Here is a 12,849-nt window from a genome sequence, read left to right on the forward strand (position 1 = left end):
AGTGGTGGGTTCTGGATTACGTTCCAACCAGTACGGTTGGAACGGCCCCAGTGTCATCCACATGGCCGCATGCAGTGCGCACACACACACGCATGGTGTGCACATGCATCATGCTGGCCTGTGATGCTTCCGCAAGCCTCCGCGATGCTGCAGCTGCTCGGCGTTGCGTTGCGCAGGTGCCGTACATGCCATGCACATGCACAGTGCCAAAGGCTTAAAGGACAGGTAGAGAGCTTGGGCGGACGGGTGGGCCCTCCGGAGCGCCATATTAGAACGGTACCCAGTACGCCCGTACCAGGGCGTACCTCCTGCAACCCACCACTGACTGAATTTGACAGAAAGTATTTAGTAAGTATTCTATACTTACCAAATTGATAAAATAGGTCTAGAAAAAAAGCAGATATTCATGCTTCTATTCAACAAATTATGAGATATACATACTAGAATATGTTTATTGTCTGAAAATTGAACAGGTGTTCTTGAAGAAAACTAGTTACATGTACGCAAACTACATTCAGTTCAGCAGCTTGGTGGAAAAAGAATTTACAGAAAAAATGTTAAAATAATAATAGTTAATTAGTGATGCAATAATACACAAGCTAATAAAAGGAATGTTTCTTATGTAAATTATATCATTGTACAAAAATTACAGAACTATGTTGTATTTTATTATCCTGAGAACTTAAAAAAATATTATAATCTTCAAAGCTTGCTGATATATGAAACCCTTGAGATTATGAAAATATATTTTAAAAATGTAAAGTCCAAATCACATTTAGAAATTATATTCAATAATGGATTCAGAAGCAATTCACACTAGAAGCAGCATGCTGGGAATACAGTATTATGGAAATGAATGTTCATGCCATTACTGTTTGTAGACCAGCTTCTGTTTATTATTTCTTCTTCTTTTATAGGGGCAGTCAACTCTTAGTGGCCCCAAGATCCTATTTCATTTGGCTTTGAAGACTAGTTTTGGACAGGACCATGAATTGAGATTAATAAGACTTTTTTTTAAAAAAAATTAAAAAGTCATTAAAATTAAAAACTAATTCTTTAGAAAGAGTGAATTCTGAAAGCAGTCTTTGTCACTAAAACAAAGAAAAGGTTCTAGATGCCATGTTACAGAACCTGGAATCACTGTATAAGTTTTGTGCATTTTGTATAGTGTATATTTTTGCATTATAGAGTTGAACGGTTTTGTATTAATAATGCTGTATCTCATATAGGTCATCATTTACCCATTAGGGTACTTTAAAGTGATCCAGGAAACTCAATATTTGGTATGTATTTGTCTATTATACCAATTAAGAGGGTCTTCTAGAAATATCAGTGTTAAAATTATGGCCCAAATGAAATATATTCAGGAACTTAATTAGCACAATATATGGTTCCACAAACATTAGACTATCTAACGTTAGACTATCTAATAAGATATAGAGTGTTCCACAAACTTCATCAAGCATTCAGACTTTCAGACAGTGATGGAATATAATCTCCAGTTGACAAACAGTGAGGTTCTCTGCTCAAACTTTGTAAAGATTCAAATAATACTATGTCCAACTGAGGATTATTTTAAAAGTGTAATTTGAATATTAAGAAGCACATATTATTCTCTATAACATAGAACAAAGATTTAGGAATCATAGGAGATCTGAAGAATAATGTGGAATCATATCATGAAAAAGTATATGTTTTCTCTAAGATAATAATTAAGATTTTTTTTAAAAAATAGTATCCCTTGCTTTTAAAATGATATTGTACAAGTTGTTGTTACCAATTTTAGCAGCCTTTTTTTCTCTTTCAATACATTGTATTTTCACAATTCAGTCTTATATTTAACTTATATTTAATAGGTATAATATGTACAGAAAAAGAAGGCATGGTTGAAAATGCATTTTTTTTTAAAAAAAATTCCAAAGTTAACATAAAAAATAAAGAAAAAAGGGGGAAACAAATTACCAACCATCTGACAATAATAATAAAACTAAATAAATTTGCATGCACATAAAAAAGAGAAAAGAACAAGTAACAAATACATCATTCACACAGATATTGAACATATCTGTGGTGCAATGGAAGGAGTGCAGTACTACAGGCTACTTTTGCTGACTGTCAGCTGCCTGCAATTTAGCAGTTCAAATCTCACCAGGCTCAAGATAGACTTAGCCTTTTATCCCTCTGAGGTGGGTAATCTGAGGACTCAGATTATTGGGGGCAATATGCTGACTCTGTAAAAACGCTTAGAGAGAGCTGTAAAGCACTGTAAAGCAGTACGTAAGTTTAAATGCTATTGCTATTGTAAAACTACACTGTGGCTAAAAGCTGCTAAATACAGTACATCAAAAATATCTGATATGCAAGCATTTATAAACTTTCCCCCAAAATACTATATTTCATTTAAAATGTACTTTAAAGAAGCTGGCTTATCTAAGAAAAATATATAACTGGCAGATAATTTAATACTAGGTTATAAAAAAAATTAGATGGTTTGTGTAATTGATAAATTTTTCCTCTTGTTGCAGTGAAACTTTTTTTTCACAAGAAAGGCTGAGCAAAAGAGCCCACCTCCAAACTATGAACACGCTAAGACCAAAAACTTTAACAAGCAACCTTATATCTCGCCTGCTCATTTCCTAGTGTACAAAAATCAGTTTAATTATTCATATTCATAAGCCTTAACATAAGTATGCAGCATTTTAAAAATGGCACAAGTGCTATTGCAAAAACATTTATAATATAATTAAGAATAATATACTTGAAATTGTAAAGAAATAATAAAATGTGCTAATGAAGCATATTGCCTCTTGTTTTCACCATACAGAGGGCACTTTTAAACCAGTGTTTTAGCATGTCTTCTTTTGTATGCCTTGATTTAAATAGCAGTGAGAAACTCACTTATGAGTGTACTCTATATAGTCTAACATCATCATTCATCTATGTAGAAAATAAATGTTGTCACTTTAAAGTTCACTTTTTGTATTTATCAGAAAAGATAATGATGCTGAATTCAACATTATATAAAGAAAGATTTGAAATTCTAAAATTTAAATATGACTCTTTTCCATACGCCTTATAGGAATGCAGAGAGGAAACCATCTAATGTTTGCATTGCTACGCAAGAACTAGTATTAATCTAGAGAAAATTACATATTTTAATCCTTACTGAAATTCTAATTGATCTGAATGCCCTTAAGCACAAGTAATTTTCTCTGAATTAGGATCAAAGTTTAATTTAAACTAACAAGTAAGAATTACATATCTCCCTTTTCAAATATGAACCATTTTCAAGAGTTAAAATCAAGTAGTTATAATAAATGCTTCTGAATTTCTTTTTATATTCAAGCAGGAAAGTTGAAGTTATGCACAAAAATTTTCAAAGGAAAATTAAATAGAGCTAATGGAAAAGTATTGGAGATTTTTTGTAAACTTAAATAAGTTATTCTACAAAACTGACATTTGTGTAATAATGATTTTGCATTAAATACTACAATAGTTACCTCTACTAACTGAAGGATTAAATCAATGAAAAATACTAAAGTATACTTATTATATAGTTTCTTTAACATGAATTGACAAGTCTTACAATATACAAACTTTAATGTACTTAATGTTGTATGAACTATTTTTGCATATACACACACACACACACACACACGATTTGCTTTTTAATTAGCAGTGCACTTTTCAAAAAGGATTACATTGTGATAAAGTAAAACAAAGCCATGTGACAAGCTCAGTAGCAGTTTGAGATAAAAATTTTAAAACTCTAGAGAGGAAATTGAAAGTATAATGCCTGATGGGCAATTAAGGATATATTTTGACAATTCTAAATGGTCAAGTTTTAAAAGTATGACATTGAAACCTTAACCTATCCATATAGTAGTGATAAATGAGGCATTTTGTGTCATTACAGTCCCATAAATCACTTTCTTTAACTGCTGATGGCTTTTATCAGATCTAACCTTTTCAAGCTTCTACCAGAGTGCTAACATTTTCAACTCTGACATACGTGCAGTTTACAAATTCTGCAGCTGATTAACTCTGGACAGAAATTCACTGTCATCATTGTCTTTATTCAAGTAAAGATTCAGGTGGCCAAAACTCATAGGCACTCTCGGTGCATACACAAACAAAAAAAACCTTCCTCAAAAATACATAAATGTGGAATTCAAACAAATGTGTTACTTTGGGATCACTTTTTTATTATTTTATTTTCAATTCTGTTTTTAATCATTAATAAATATTAAGCAAGAGCATTAGAAAGAATGGGATAACAGTAATATGATGGTCTGCAATTGCAACTGCACAAGTAGGTTGTACACTTTCCTTTGTAAAAATATAAGTTACATAAAATTGCAAATCAGCATTTGTTAAAGTTTTAAAAGTAAGCATCTAATACATGCCCTCTAAAAATCTATGTGGAAATGGAGTAATGTAACAGTAAGAATGGTAATAACAATGGATAAAGTATATTTATACCCAAATAAAGAAATGTAGGAAAACAATATAAAAACCCTGAGTCCCATCAGATGTCAGGAATAACTGATTATGTCATTATTCATATAATCTTGAATCTTTACAAAATTAGAAGTACTTATTGTAGGAAATTATTCTTACTACAAAATCTTACCTATTTTAGATCTGTAACTCCAAATGTAATTGCAAAAAGATATACATACATTTTGAGACATTTTCTTTTTATTGTGTATGTTTTTTACATTTAAAAATATAAGATAAATTTATACATAATGAGATAAATAGAGTCAAGGAATAACTGAGACCATAAAGCAGTCTTCAAATTTAAGACATTATTGTCTTCAATAATGCTAGTCAATTTGAAAATCTTGATATTTGTGTGGAAGCTTCTTATTTTAGATAGGATTTGTTTTGAAATAAATTAATACATCTGATTTAAATAATGAAGAGAGACTCAGACCACGCAAATATGAATGTCTACAGAGATCTTCCTGTGGCATTTTGCCTCTTTCCAATAGTTTACAAATCACTGAAAAGAATGGCAATGATTATTTTTCATTTTTTTTTCATTTCAGCTATCATAGTCTTTTAATGTCATTGCCTAAACCTACCCTCAATAATCTTTTTAATTTCACTAATAATATCACACATGAAAGAAGTTATAGAACTAGAATTCTGATGTAAATTTAGAGAACCTTATAAGTATTCATGACAACAGAATATTTATCATTTAAAACAAAACATATGATTTCTTGGTTGCTATATCAAAGACCGGTGATGGATGATTCTATGCTAACCAAACAATCCAGAGGGAACACAGATGTTTTACTATTCCCCTTCAAAAAGAACAAAAGATTCCAAATCCACTTTATATGCATCTCTGGATTGAAATGTTTATAATATATATAAAAAATTAAACATAGCCAGTTAAATAACACCTAAACAAAGTAACTATACATAAAAAAGATTTTTTTTCCTGCATTGAAATGTATACAAATGGCCTTCAAACATACAATGATGTCTCTCTTTGTCCTCTGCTTTTCTGCATCCCTATTCTCAAATATCCTTCAGATAAGTTTCTGGCCTTCTAGAACAACTTTAGTGTGTGAATTCACAAAAAGAAGGATTCAGGTTCATCAGTAGCTTTCATTCTACTGCTGATTTCATTCTACTGGTAGATGGTCTCTGTTATAGGATTACATATTTGATAGCTGATCAAAGATCTGTTTTGAGGTCCCACCCTTGTCCTTGCATTGGCAGCTGCTTCTCAGATACACTAAAGTAGTCCTGCTAAAAAGCTATATTAACATTGTGTCAGAAATTCTTTGGTGGCACATGAAGAAAAAGAGCTTCATGACCTCTCAGCAACTCCCTTTTGTCAATATATGCAAGTCAATTGGATATACTCACAGGAAACATTTACAGAATTCAATTGTTTTTTTCTGTTGAGAATGGATTCATGGAAACTAACAAGACTTAAAACTTAACTAATCTTGGTGGCTATATCCGTTAGATTTTATTGAAAGTGTTTAATTTATATTAATTTTTAAGCACTTTTTCTAATTTGAACCAACCTGCCCTGTTACTATTGCTATGCAAACTGGGCAAATGAACAAACTATTTACTCTCTTTCTTCCCATCCTCATCCTTAAATGTTAAAGGATGTGACTGAAAACAAAGAAATTAAGACATTGTCTCATGAGTTCCAGATCTTCATCTTTTAAATAGCTATGAATAATGATATTGAGTTAAATAATATTTGAGGCTATGTCCTGATAGGATATCATTTATACTTAGTGTGTCTGATGGTCATCTTATTTCTTGCAAGGAAAAATGTCCAGATGTGAAATAAAATCAGAAAGAACTGGTCATTAGTCACCAATACGTTTTACAAACACTTTATATAATATCTGTTGTATTAGACATATCTTCATTTTATTTGTTTTCCATCTAATCCAAGATTCTGTGTTTTCGATTCTCTTATAAAAAAATTCCAAACATTTAATTGTACAGGTTTCCAGTTGTTAATTTAAAAGGAGAAGAGATATTTTAAAATTCCTTTAGCACTTAAAAATATTAGTGGATATGCAATATAGTTTAATATTCAGTACTATGTGAGAATAATTTTTATGCAATTCTTATAGTTAGAAAGATAGATAACTCAATTATTTGATCATCTATCAAAATATTCAGATGCAGAAGAAGCTCTAAAAAGATTGATGACTGAGAAAGTCCACTGATTCTCCAGCTATCATATTCATGCACTTGACTAGACAACATTTTTCGCTGGCTTCAAAAGCAAGCTTCATTACCCATCACTCCACTGAAAAGAGTTTATTATGCGGCTGCCATCTTGGGGAGACTATTATTTAGATGATAAATGTTGGGAAGGGGAAAGTGTCTAGCCTTTTTTTAAAGATGAGCTTTGTGACAGAAAAAACAAACAGCATCAACATTCCTAATTAACTTAAATTTGGCAGATACAAAATACAGGTCTGTATAACTACTGTACGGTAATGGAATTGCTATCTGAATTTTACAGTTAATCTTTATGGTGTAAATTAAATTAATTAGAAATGCTACACCTTTTATTAGCTTATTGCTTACAGACCCTTATGAACAAGTGAACTTTTATTTTAATTTAGGACAATTAACGGTATTAATTTAACAAATTAGAAATTGTGTATAATATATATCATATCAGGGGCTTTTAAATAGTACACTCTGTTTTTCTTATTGAATTGTTACCTGGACTATTAATGTGCATTCTATTTCTAAAATCCCCAATTATTTATGGGTTTGAGTTAAACCCGTATACCTAGTGTTTGCCATAGATATTACAGGCCATCCTTACTTAAGAAGCATCTGTTCAGCAGCCATTTAAAATTAGGAAAGTGCTTAACTAATGGTAGTTAAAATTAGTCCTCAAAGTTACATCAATTGCTGTATTCCTCCAGTCATGTGATCAAAATTCAGACACTTGGCAGCCTGCCCACATTTATGACTGCAGAGAGCGCCTCCCTTCCCCTCACCTCTCTTTGCTGCTGCACAGAACCTGAAACATTGTAGGCTGTAGCAGGATGAAACCAATATTGTGATGTAAAATTGTCCTGTGCACTTGGGTATTTATATGGTGATTTATTTATTTTTTAACAAACTTGTATGCTGCTCATCTTGCTAAAGGCTATCTCAATGATGAGATGATTGTGCCATATTTATTTATTTATTTTTATTATTTTTTATTTTAATTGAAAAGATAGTGCCATGTCAGGATAACAATTACAATAAAGCAAATGTGTCATACTGAAAGCAAACTGGAGTCAGCTATATCTGCTATTCCCAGATCTGAGCAAGGGCTCTGTAACACAAGGCAGTGAAACCTCAATTTAAAACTGAGGTGGACAATACAACAGGAGCCTATTTAAAACTTATAAAGCCCAAAAAGGAAAGACAGGCAAGCCCCCATTCTCTAAATGGAAAAAAATGATAACTCATGGGTATGCTTATGACGAAGGGACACAATGGCTCAGTGGCTAAGATGCTGAACTTGTCAATAAGAAAGGTCAGCAGTTCGTCAATTTGAATCCCTAGTACCATATAATGGAGTGAGTTCCTGTTACTTGTCCCAGCTTCTGCCAACCCAGCAGTTCGAAAACATGTAAAAATACAAGTAGAAAAATAGAAACCACCTTTGGTGGGAAGGTAACAGTGTTCCGGGCGCCTTCGGCATTTAATCATGCCGGCCACATGACCATGGAGACATCTTCGGACAGCACTGGCTCTTCGGCTTTGAAACAGAGATGAGCACCGCCCCCTAGAATCAGGAATGACTAGCACACATGTGTGAGGGGAACCTTTACTTTACCTATGCTTATGAGAGCTACTTCCCATAATTTGAAATGCATATGTATAAATGACCATGCAATCTTTTTATAGTATACATATATTGCAGTATAGTAAATAAAATTTGTTTCTACAATGTTTATGTAAGGTTAAAAAAAGGGACTCCCAGAATGCCAGATATAAAGGCCAATTAAAAATTACAAGAAATGCTGAAAGTGAAAATTTTATAAAGGTTGGTCTTCTTTGACACAATGGATTGTCTGTGACCAGGCCTTTGGTAAGCATAGTAAGATCCATGCTGTCAGCTTTTATCGTACATAAGCCCAGATGCTTGTCTAATCTGAATGAGATATACCAAGGAAATTGAAACTGATGCCTTGCACTAATATATATGGATTTTAAAGTGTTCTGTCAATATTATAGGATAAACACCAGTGATATGACAAAATTAAAGGAACAGAAAATAAAGATAAATAACTGTATTGTATTGTATGTAAGAAATTATATTCTATTTTTTTTAAAAAAAGGAAAATCAAAGAACTTATAAATGATTCCCATGAATCAGGCATGCCAATAAATAAAATCCTCAGTAACAAAAATCTGAATAAAAACCCCTGAAAATGATATTCATTGGGCAATGTAATTGTAATTACATTATTGTTGATTTGTTGTAACATTATTACAACTGAAGCAAATGGTGCTATTTGGTTTCAAAGACTCAAATATCATTTCAGATTATTTAATTTTTATGGGAAGTGGTAAAAACTATTTTAGAAATATAAAAATGAAATAATTTCCCAGCATACATGTTCGAAAGAACAATCCACACCAAATAATCTGGACTGCAGACACACAACTGTACAACTTATTTCATGCATTATCCATTAAATTAAATATTTAAGAAATCTATAATACTAACAGAAATTTTAAACAAAGAGTAAGCTGTATTTTCACAAAGAGACTAGACAGACTCTCCAAAACATAAGTGTTTTGGATTATAAACTTTCTTCGGGAATATTGCAATTCACTTGCTATTCGGGAGATTCAATATTTTTTTCCTCCACCCCGATGATTTCATGAAATAATCATTTAATAATAATCTACACTAATCCTAAATTCATCCCAGCCCAATTTCTAAAGTTACTAATTTTATAGCAGACATTTGTGTATTACAGGGATAATATGAAGAATATATGAAGTTCCACAAGCAGTGGATAGGCTAACCAGTCCTCAACCTCTAAGTATTGGAGCAAGGTCAAAATGTTTTAGTACAATGCCAGCATGTCAAAATATGTCAACAAACCATCACACTATGGGAAGAAGAATGACCTTTCAAATCTTTGTGTTTTGGCTGCCAATGAAGCTTTTGGATACTGGGTATGCATGAATAGTTTTCTTAGATACTTGACAAATATAACTCCCATGGTTTCTATTAAGCCAATATTTTAAAATCCCAAAATGCTAGTTGTAGCCACTGAGATAAAAAGGATGTCTTTTTCTCTAACATATCCAACACAATATAACTTCAGTTAATAAATCAACTGATAACATTATTACTCAAGTTATAATGTTATAGGTTAACTCAGTCCCTTAAATAAATTTGTGCTTATGTCTCTGATATAATGATGCATAGGAATTTCATCTTCACTATTGAAGATGAGATATTATGTTTTTTCTTATGCAGAAAAATAGTATTTTATCAAATGCAATCCAGGTCCAATCCTAATCGTACTTACTAGACACAAATTATATTATGAAGGTAGTTTGCAAGGCAGCACTGAAAGCTGAAATTGTATAACGAGATATACCATATAACAATTCATCTTTACTCAAAAGAGTATTGAAAGGATTCTAACATTAGTATGTTGTAATTACACTTTAAATAATTTTCTTATGAATGTGCATATTTAGGATATCTCTATCAACTCTGAAGCGAACCTGGCTGAAACCATCTTTTGCTGCCTCATAGTTACCACAAACTGTGAAAGGGGGAAGGGAGGGGCAAGTAGATTGACTGGCTAACAGTCAAAACAAAGAGTTTACTTGTGAAAACCAAGGTTATCCCAACAGGTGGCAGTTGAAGGAAGAGAGAAGTAACTTGCTGGACAATGTGACTGGTGACATTGGGGAGAAACATTTGTTCTTTTATTTAGGCTAAAACCACGGGAACCTTTAGAGTTGGTTTTCACTGGCTGTGCTGATATGATGTATCCAATAAACATGTTCTTTGAGGAATCTACCTGCCTCAGAGTTCTGCTTTTGGTGGATGTGTTACTCAGAACGCTGAGACATACCTCATAAGATCTTTTTATAACTTGGGTGGATTTAAAATGAATATATTCTGACAATTCAGATTACTAGAGTACTGCACTTTTGAAAATATACATTCAAAAGAATTAAAGACATCTAATTTATGATTAAAATAGATTTCAGTAGATGAAAGGTTTGTTATTTATAATGAAAGAGTATAGAAGTGCTCTTCTCATTATGAGTAATTATCTAATATCAGTGTCAGTGATTTTGATAGTGCATTCTTAAACTATTGGAAACTATCTTTCTTCAGGTTTTCACTAAATATACAATCTAAGACACTCTAAATTGAAGTACAAATAGGAAATATAACAAACTGAATACATCTTTATATATTGTAAGCTTTTAGTGACAGTGTAATTGCTGCATAGTAAGATGTTTGATTACAGAAATGCATTCATTTATTAATACAGAATATCAAAAAGAGCAACTTTGCAAGGAAATTTAAATATAGGGAAATACATGATTATGTACCGATGCTATGTATTGAGCTGTGTAACCTGTGGGTTTGTAGCAGAAGCTATTTGGGATGGAGTGTGGATAAGCATGTTGTTGGTGTAGTTTTGAAGAAGTTGAATCTTTTCTTTACCTCACACAACTGTACAAATTCCAGGAAACTATGTATCAGAGGTAAAGAAACAGCAACAATGTTCCCACACCCATTCCAAAACACTGTTGCAAGTCTTGGTGCTTCCTGCAAATGAATATATTCCTGAGGTGGTGTAAATGTATATGTTCCTGGGGTACTAGAACCTGAGTTGTAGTGAAGACACAGCTCCTTAAGGTGGAGTCAGCAGATGCAATGTGCATGCCCATGACTCCTTCAAAATTTGATGTGCTGCACATTCCTCTGTATGTGTATAAAATAAGAGGTAAAGATATCAAACCGGAATAACATATCAAAAGTTTAGAGCATCCAGGTAGATCCAGGCACATATTCCATGTTCAATCTGTAGTTTCTCTACTCCCAACCTATCAGGATTTCAAATTTCAGCACTAGGATTGAGTCAGTAATGGAGAAATTGAAGATCTGCTGCTATTCACATTAGATATGCTATATCACAAGGTCCAATAGCCTTACTCAACATTATGCAAAAAACCCAAGAACCCCACATGGTCCAACTGTAAAATTACATATAGAAATTTTCTAATTCTTATGTTTTCAAACATGGGTTATATTGTACCATATACTGGCTCTACAATCTAGTCCTAACCAGGGTGCAGTAATTATAGCAAATGCAATAATTTAAATCCTTTTCAAAATGTATATCCTGTTTCAGAGGTGGGTTCCTACCGGTTTGGACAGGTTCGGCTGAGTAGGCAGTAACTTGGCCTGCCACGCCTTCAAACAAGTTCTATTGGGAACACCATAGGTGCCGCCATCTTGTTTTTTGCTTCCGCGCATGCACAGAAGCATTTTTTACTACTGTGCATATGTGCTCGCAAAGCACATGTGTGCAAAGCCTGTCCATAAGCAAACCGGCAATAGCGGAACCTGGAACCCACCCCTATCCTACTTGTCATTTGTCTGGAAAGATGAAAGAAATAAGCATAATATACTAATATTGAAAATAATACCAAAGTTATATTGTCTATAGCTCATAAAAATGAAGATATACCTGTTCCAGTAGCTCCAAAATTGGTCATTTAAGTATGCTTGATGGCTGCATTCATCACCAAAAGAGGCTTTGCTTTCAATCCAATGAATGATGTGACCTTCTACAGCTAAAAAGAAAAAAAAATATTCATGATAATTTCAGATTTTTAGTAATTCTTTTTCTATTCAATTAATCCTGATGTCATGAATTAAGTGCACTTAATGGTGAAACATTTTACCAAGGAAGGGGTTTGAAATACATCATGACTGGAAATCTGGAGAGAGAGATTTCTAGAGAGATGGAATCTGCAGCGATTAAGCTCAAGGAAGAACATACAGCCGTGGTGGTGCAATGGTTAGAATGCAGTACTGCAGGGTAACCCACTGCTCACTCCAGGAGTTCGATCCTTACCAGCTCAAGGTTGACTCAGCCTTCCATCCTTCCAATGTCGATAAAATGAAGACCCAGATTGTTGGGGGCAATATGCTGTAAATCTCTTAGAGAGGGCTGTAAAGCACTATGAAGCAGTATTTAAATCCAAGTGCTATTGCTATAGAACTAAGGGGCTGGAGGAGCGGAAAAGAGAAACAGGTAGATTTAAAGACAGAAATGAATAGAG

At 33.0% G+C, this 12,849-nt stretch overlaps 1 protein-coding gene across 1 annotated transcript in view; it reads right to left on the reverse strand.

The window, feature by feature from the left end:
• C1H15orf41 (chromosome 1 C15orf41 homolog) overlaps positions 1 to 12,849 on the reverse strand; it is a 137,604-nt gene that overhangs the window by 42,833 nt on the left and 81,922 nt on the right. The window contains exon 10 of the mRNA XM_032231450.1: positions 12,252 to 12,357. Coding sequence (XP_032087341.1) covers positions 12,252 to 12,357 — 106 coding nt within the window. The remainder of the gene's footprint in view (positions 1 to 12,251; positions 12,358 to 12,849) is intronic.

The sequence above is a fragment of the Thamnophis elegans genome, chromosome 1, assembly GCF_009769535.1.
Source record: "Thamnophis elegans isolate rThaEle1 chromosome 1, rThaEle1.pri, whole genome shotgun sequence".
NCBI classification, from domain to species: Eukaryota; Metazoa; Chordata; class Lepidosauria; order Squamata; family Colubridae; genus Thamnophis; species Thamnophis elegans.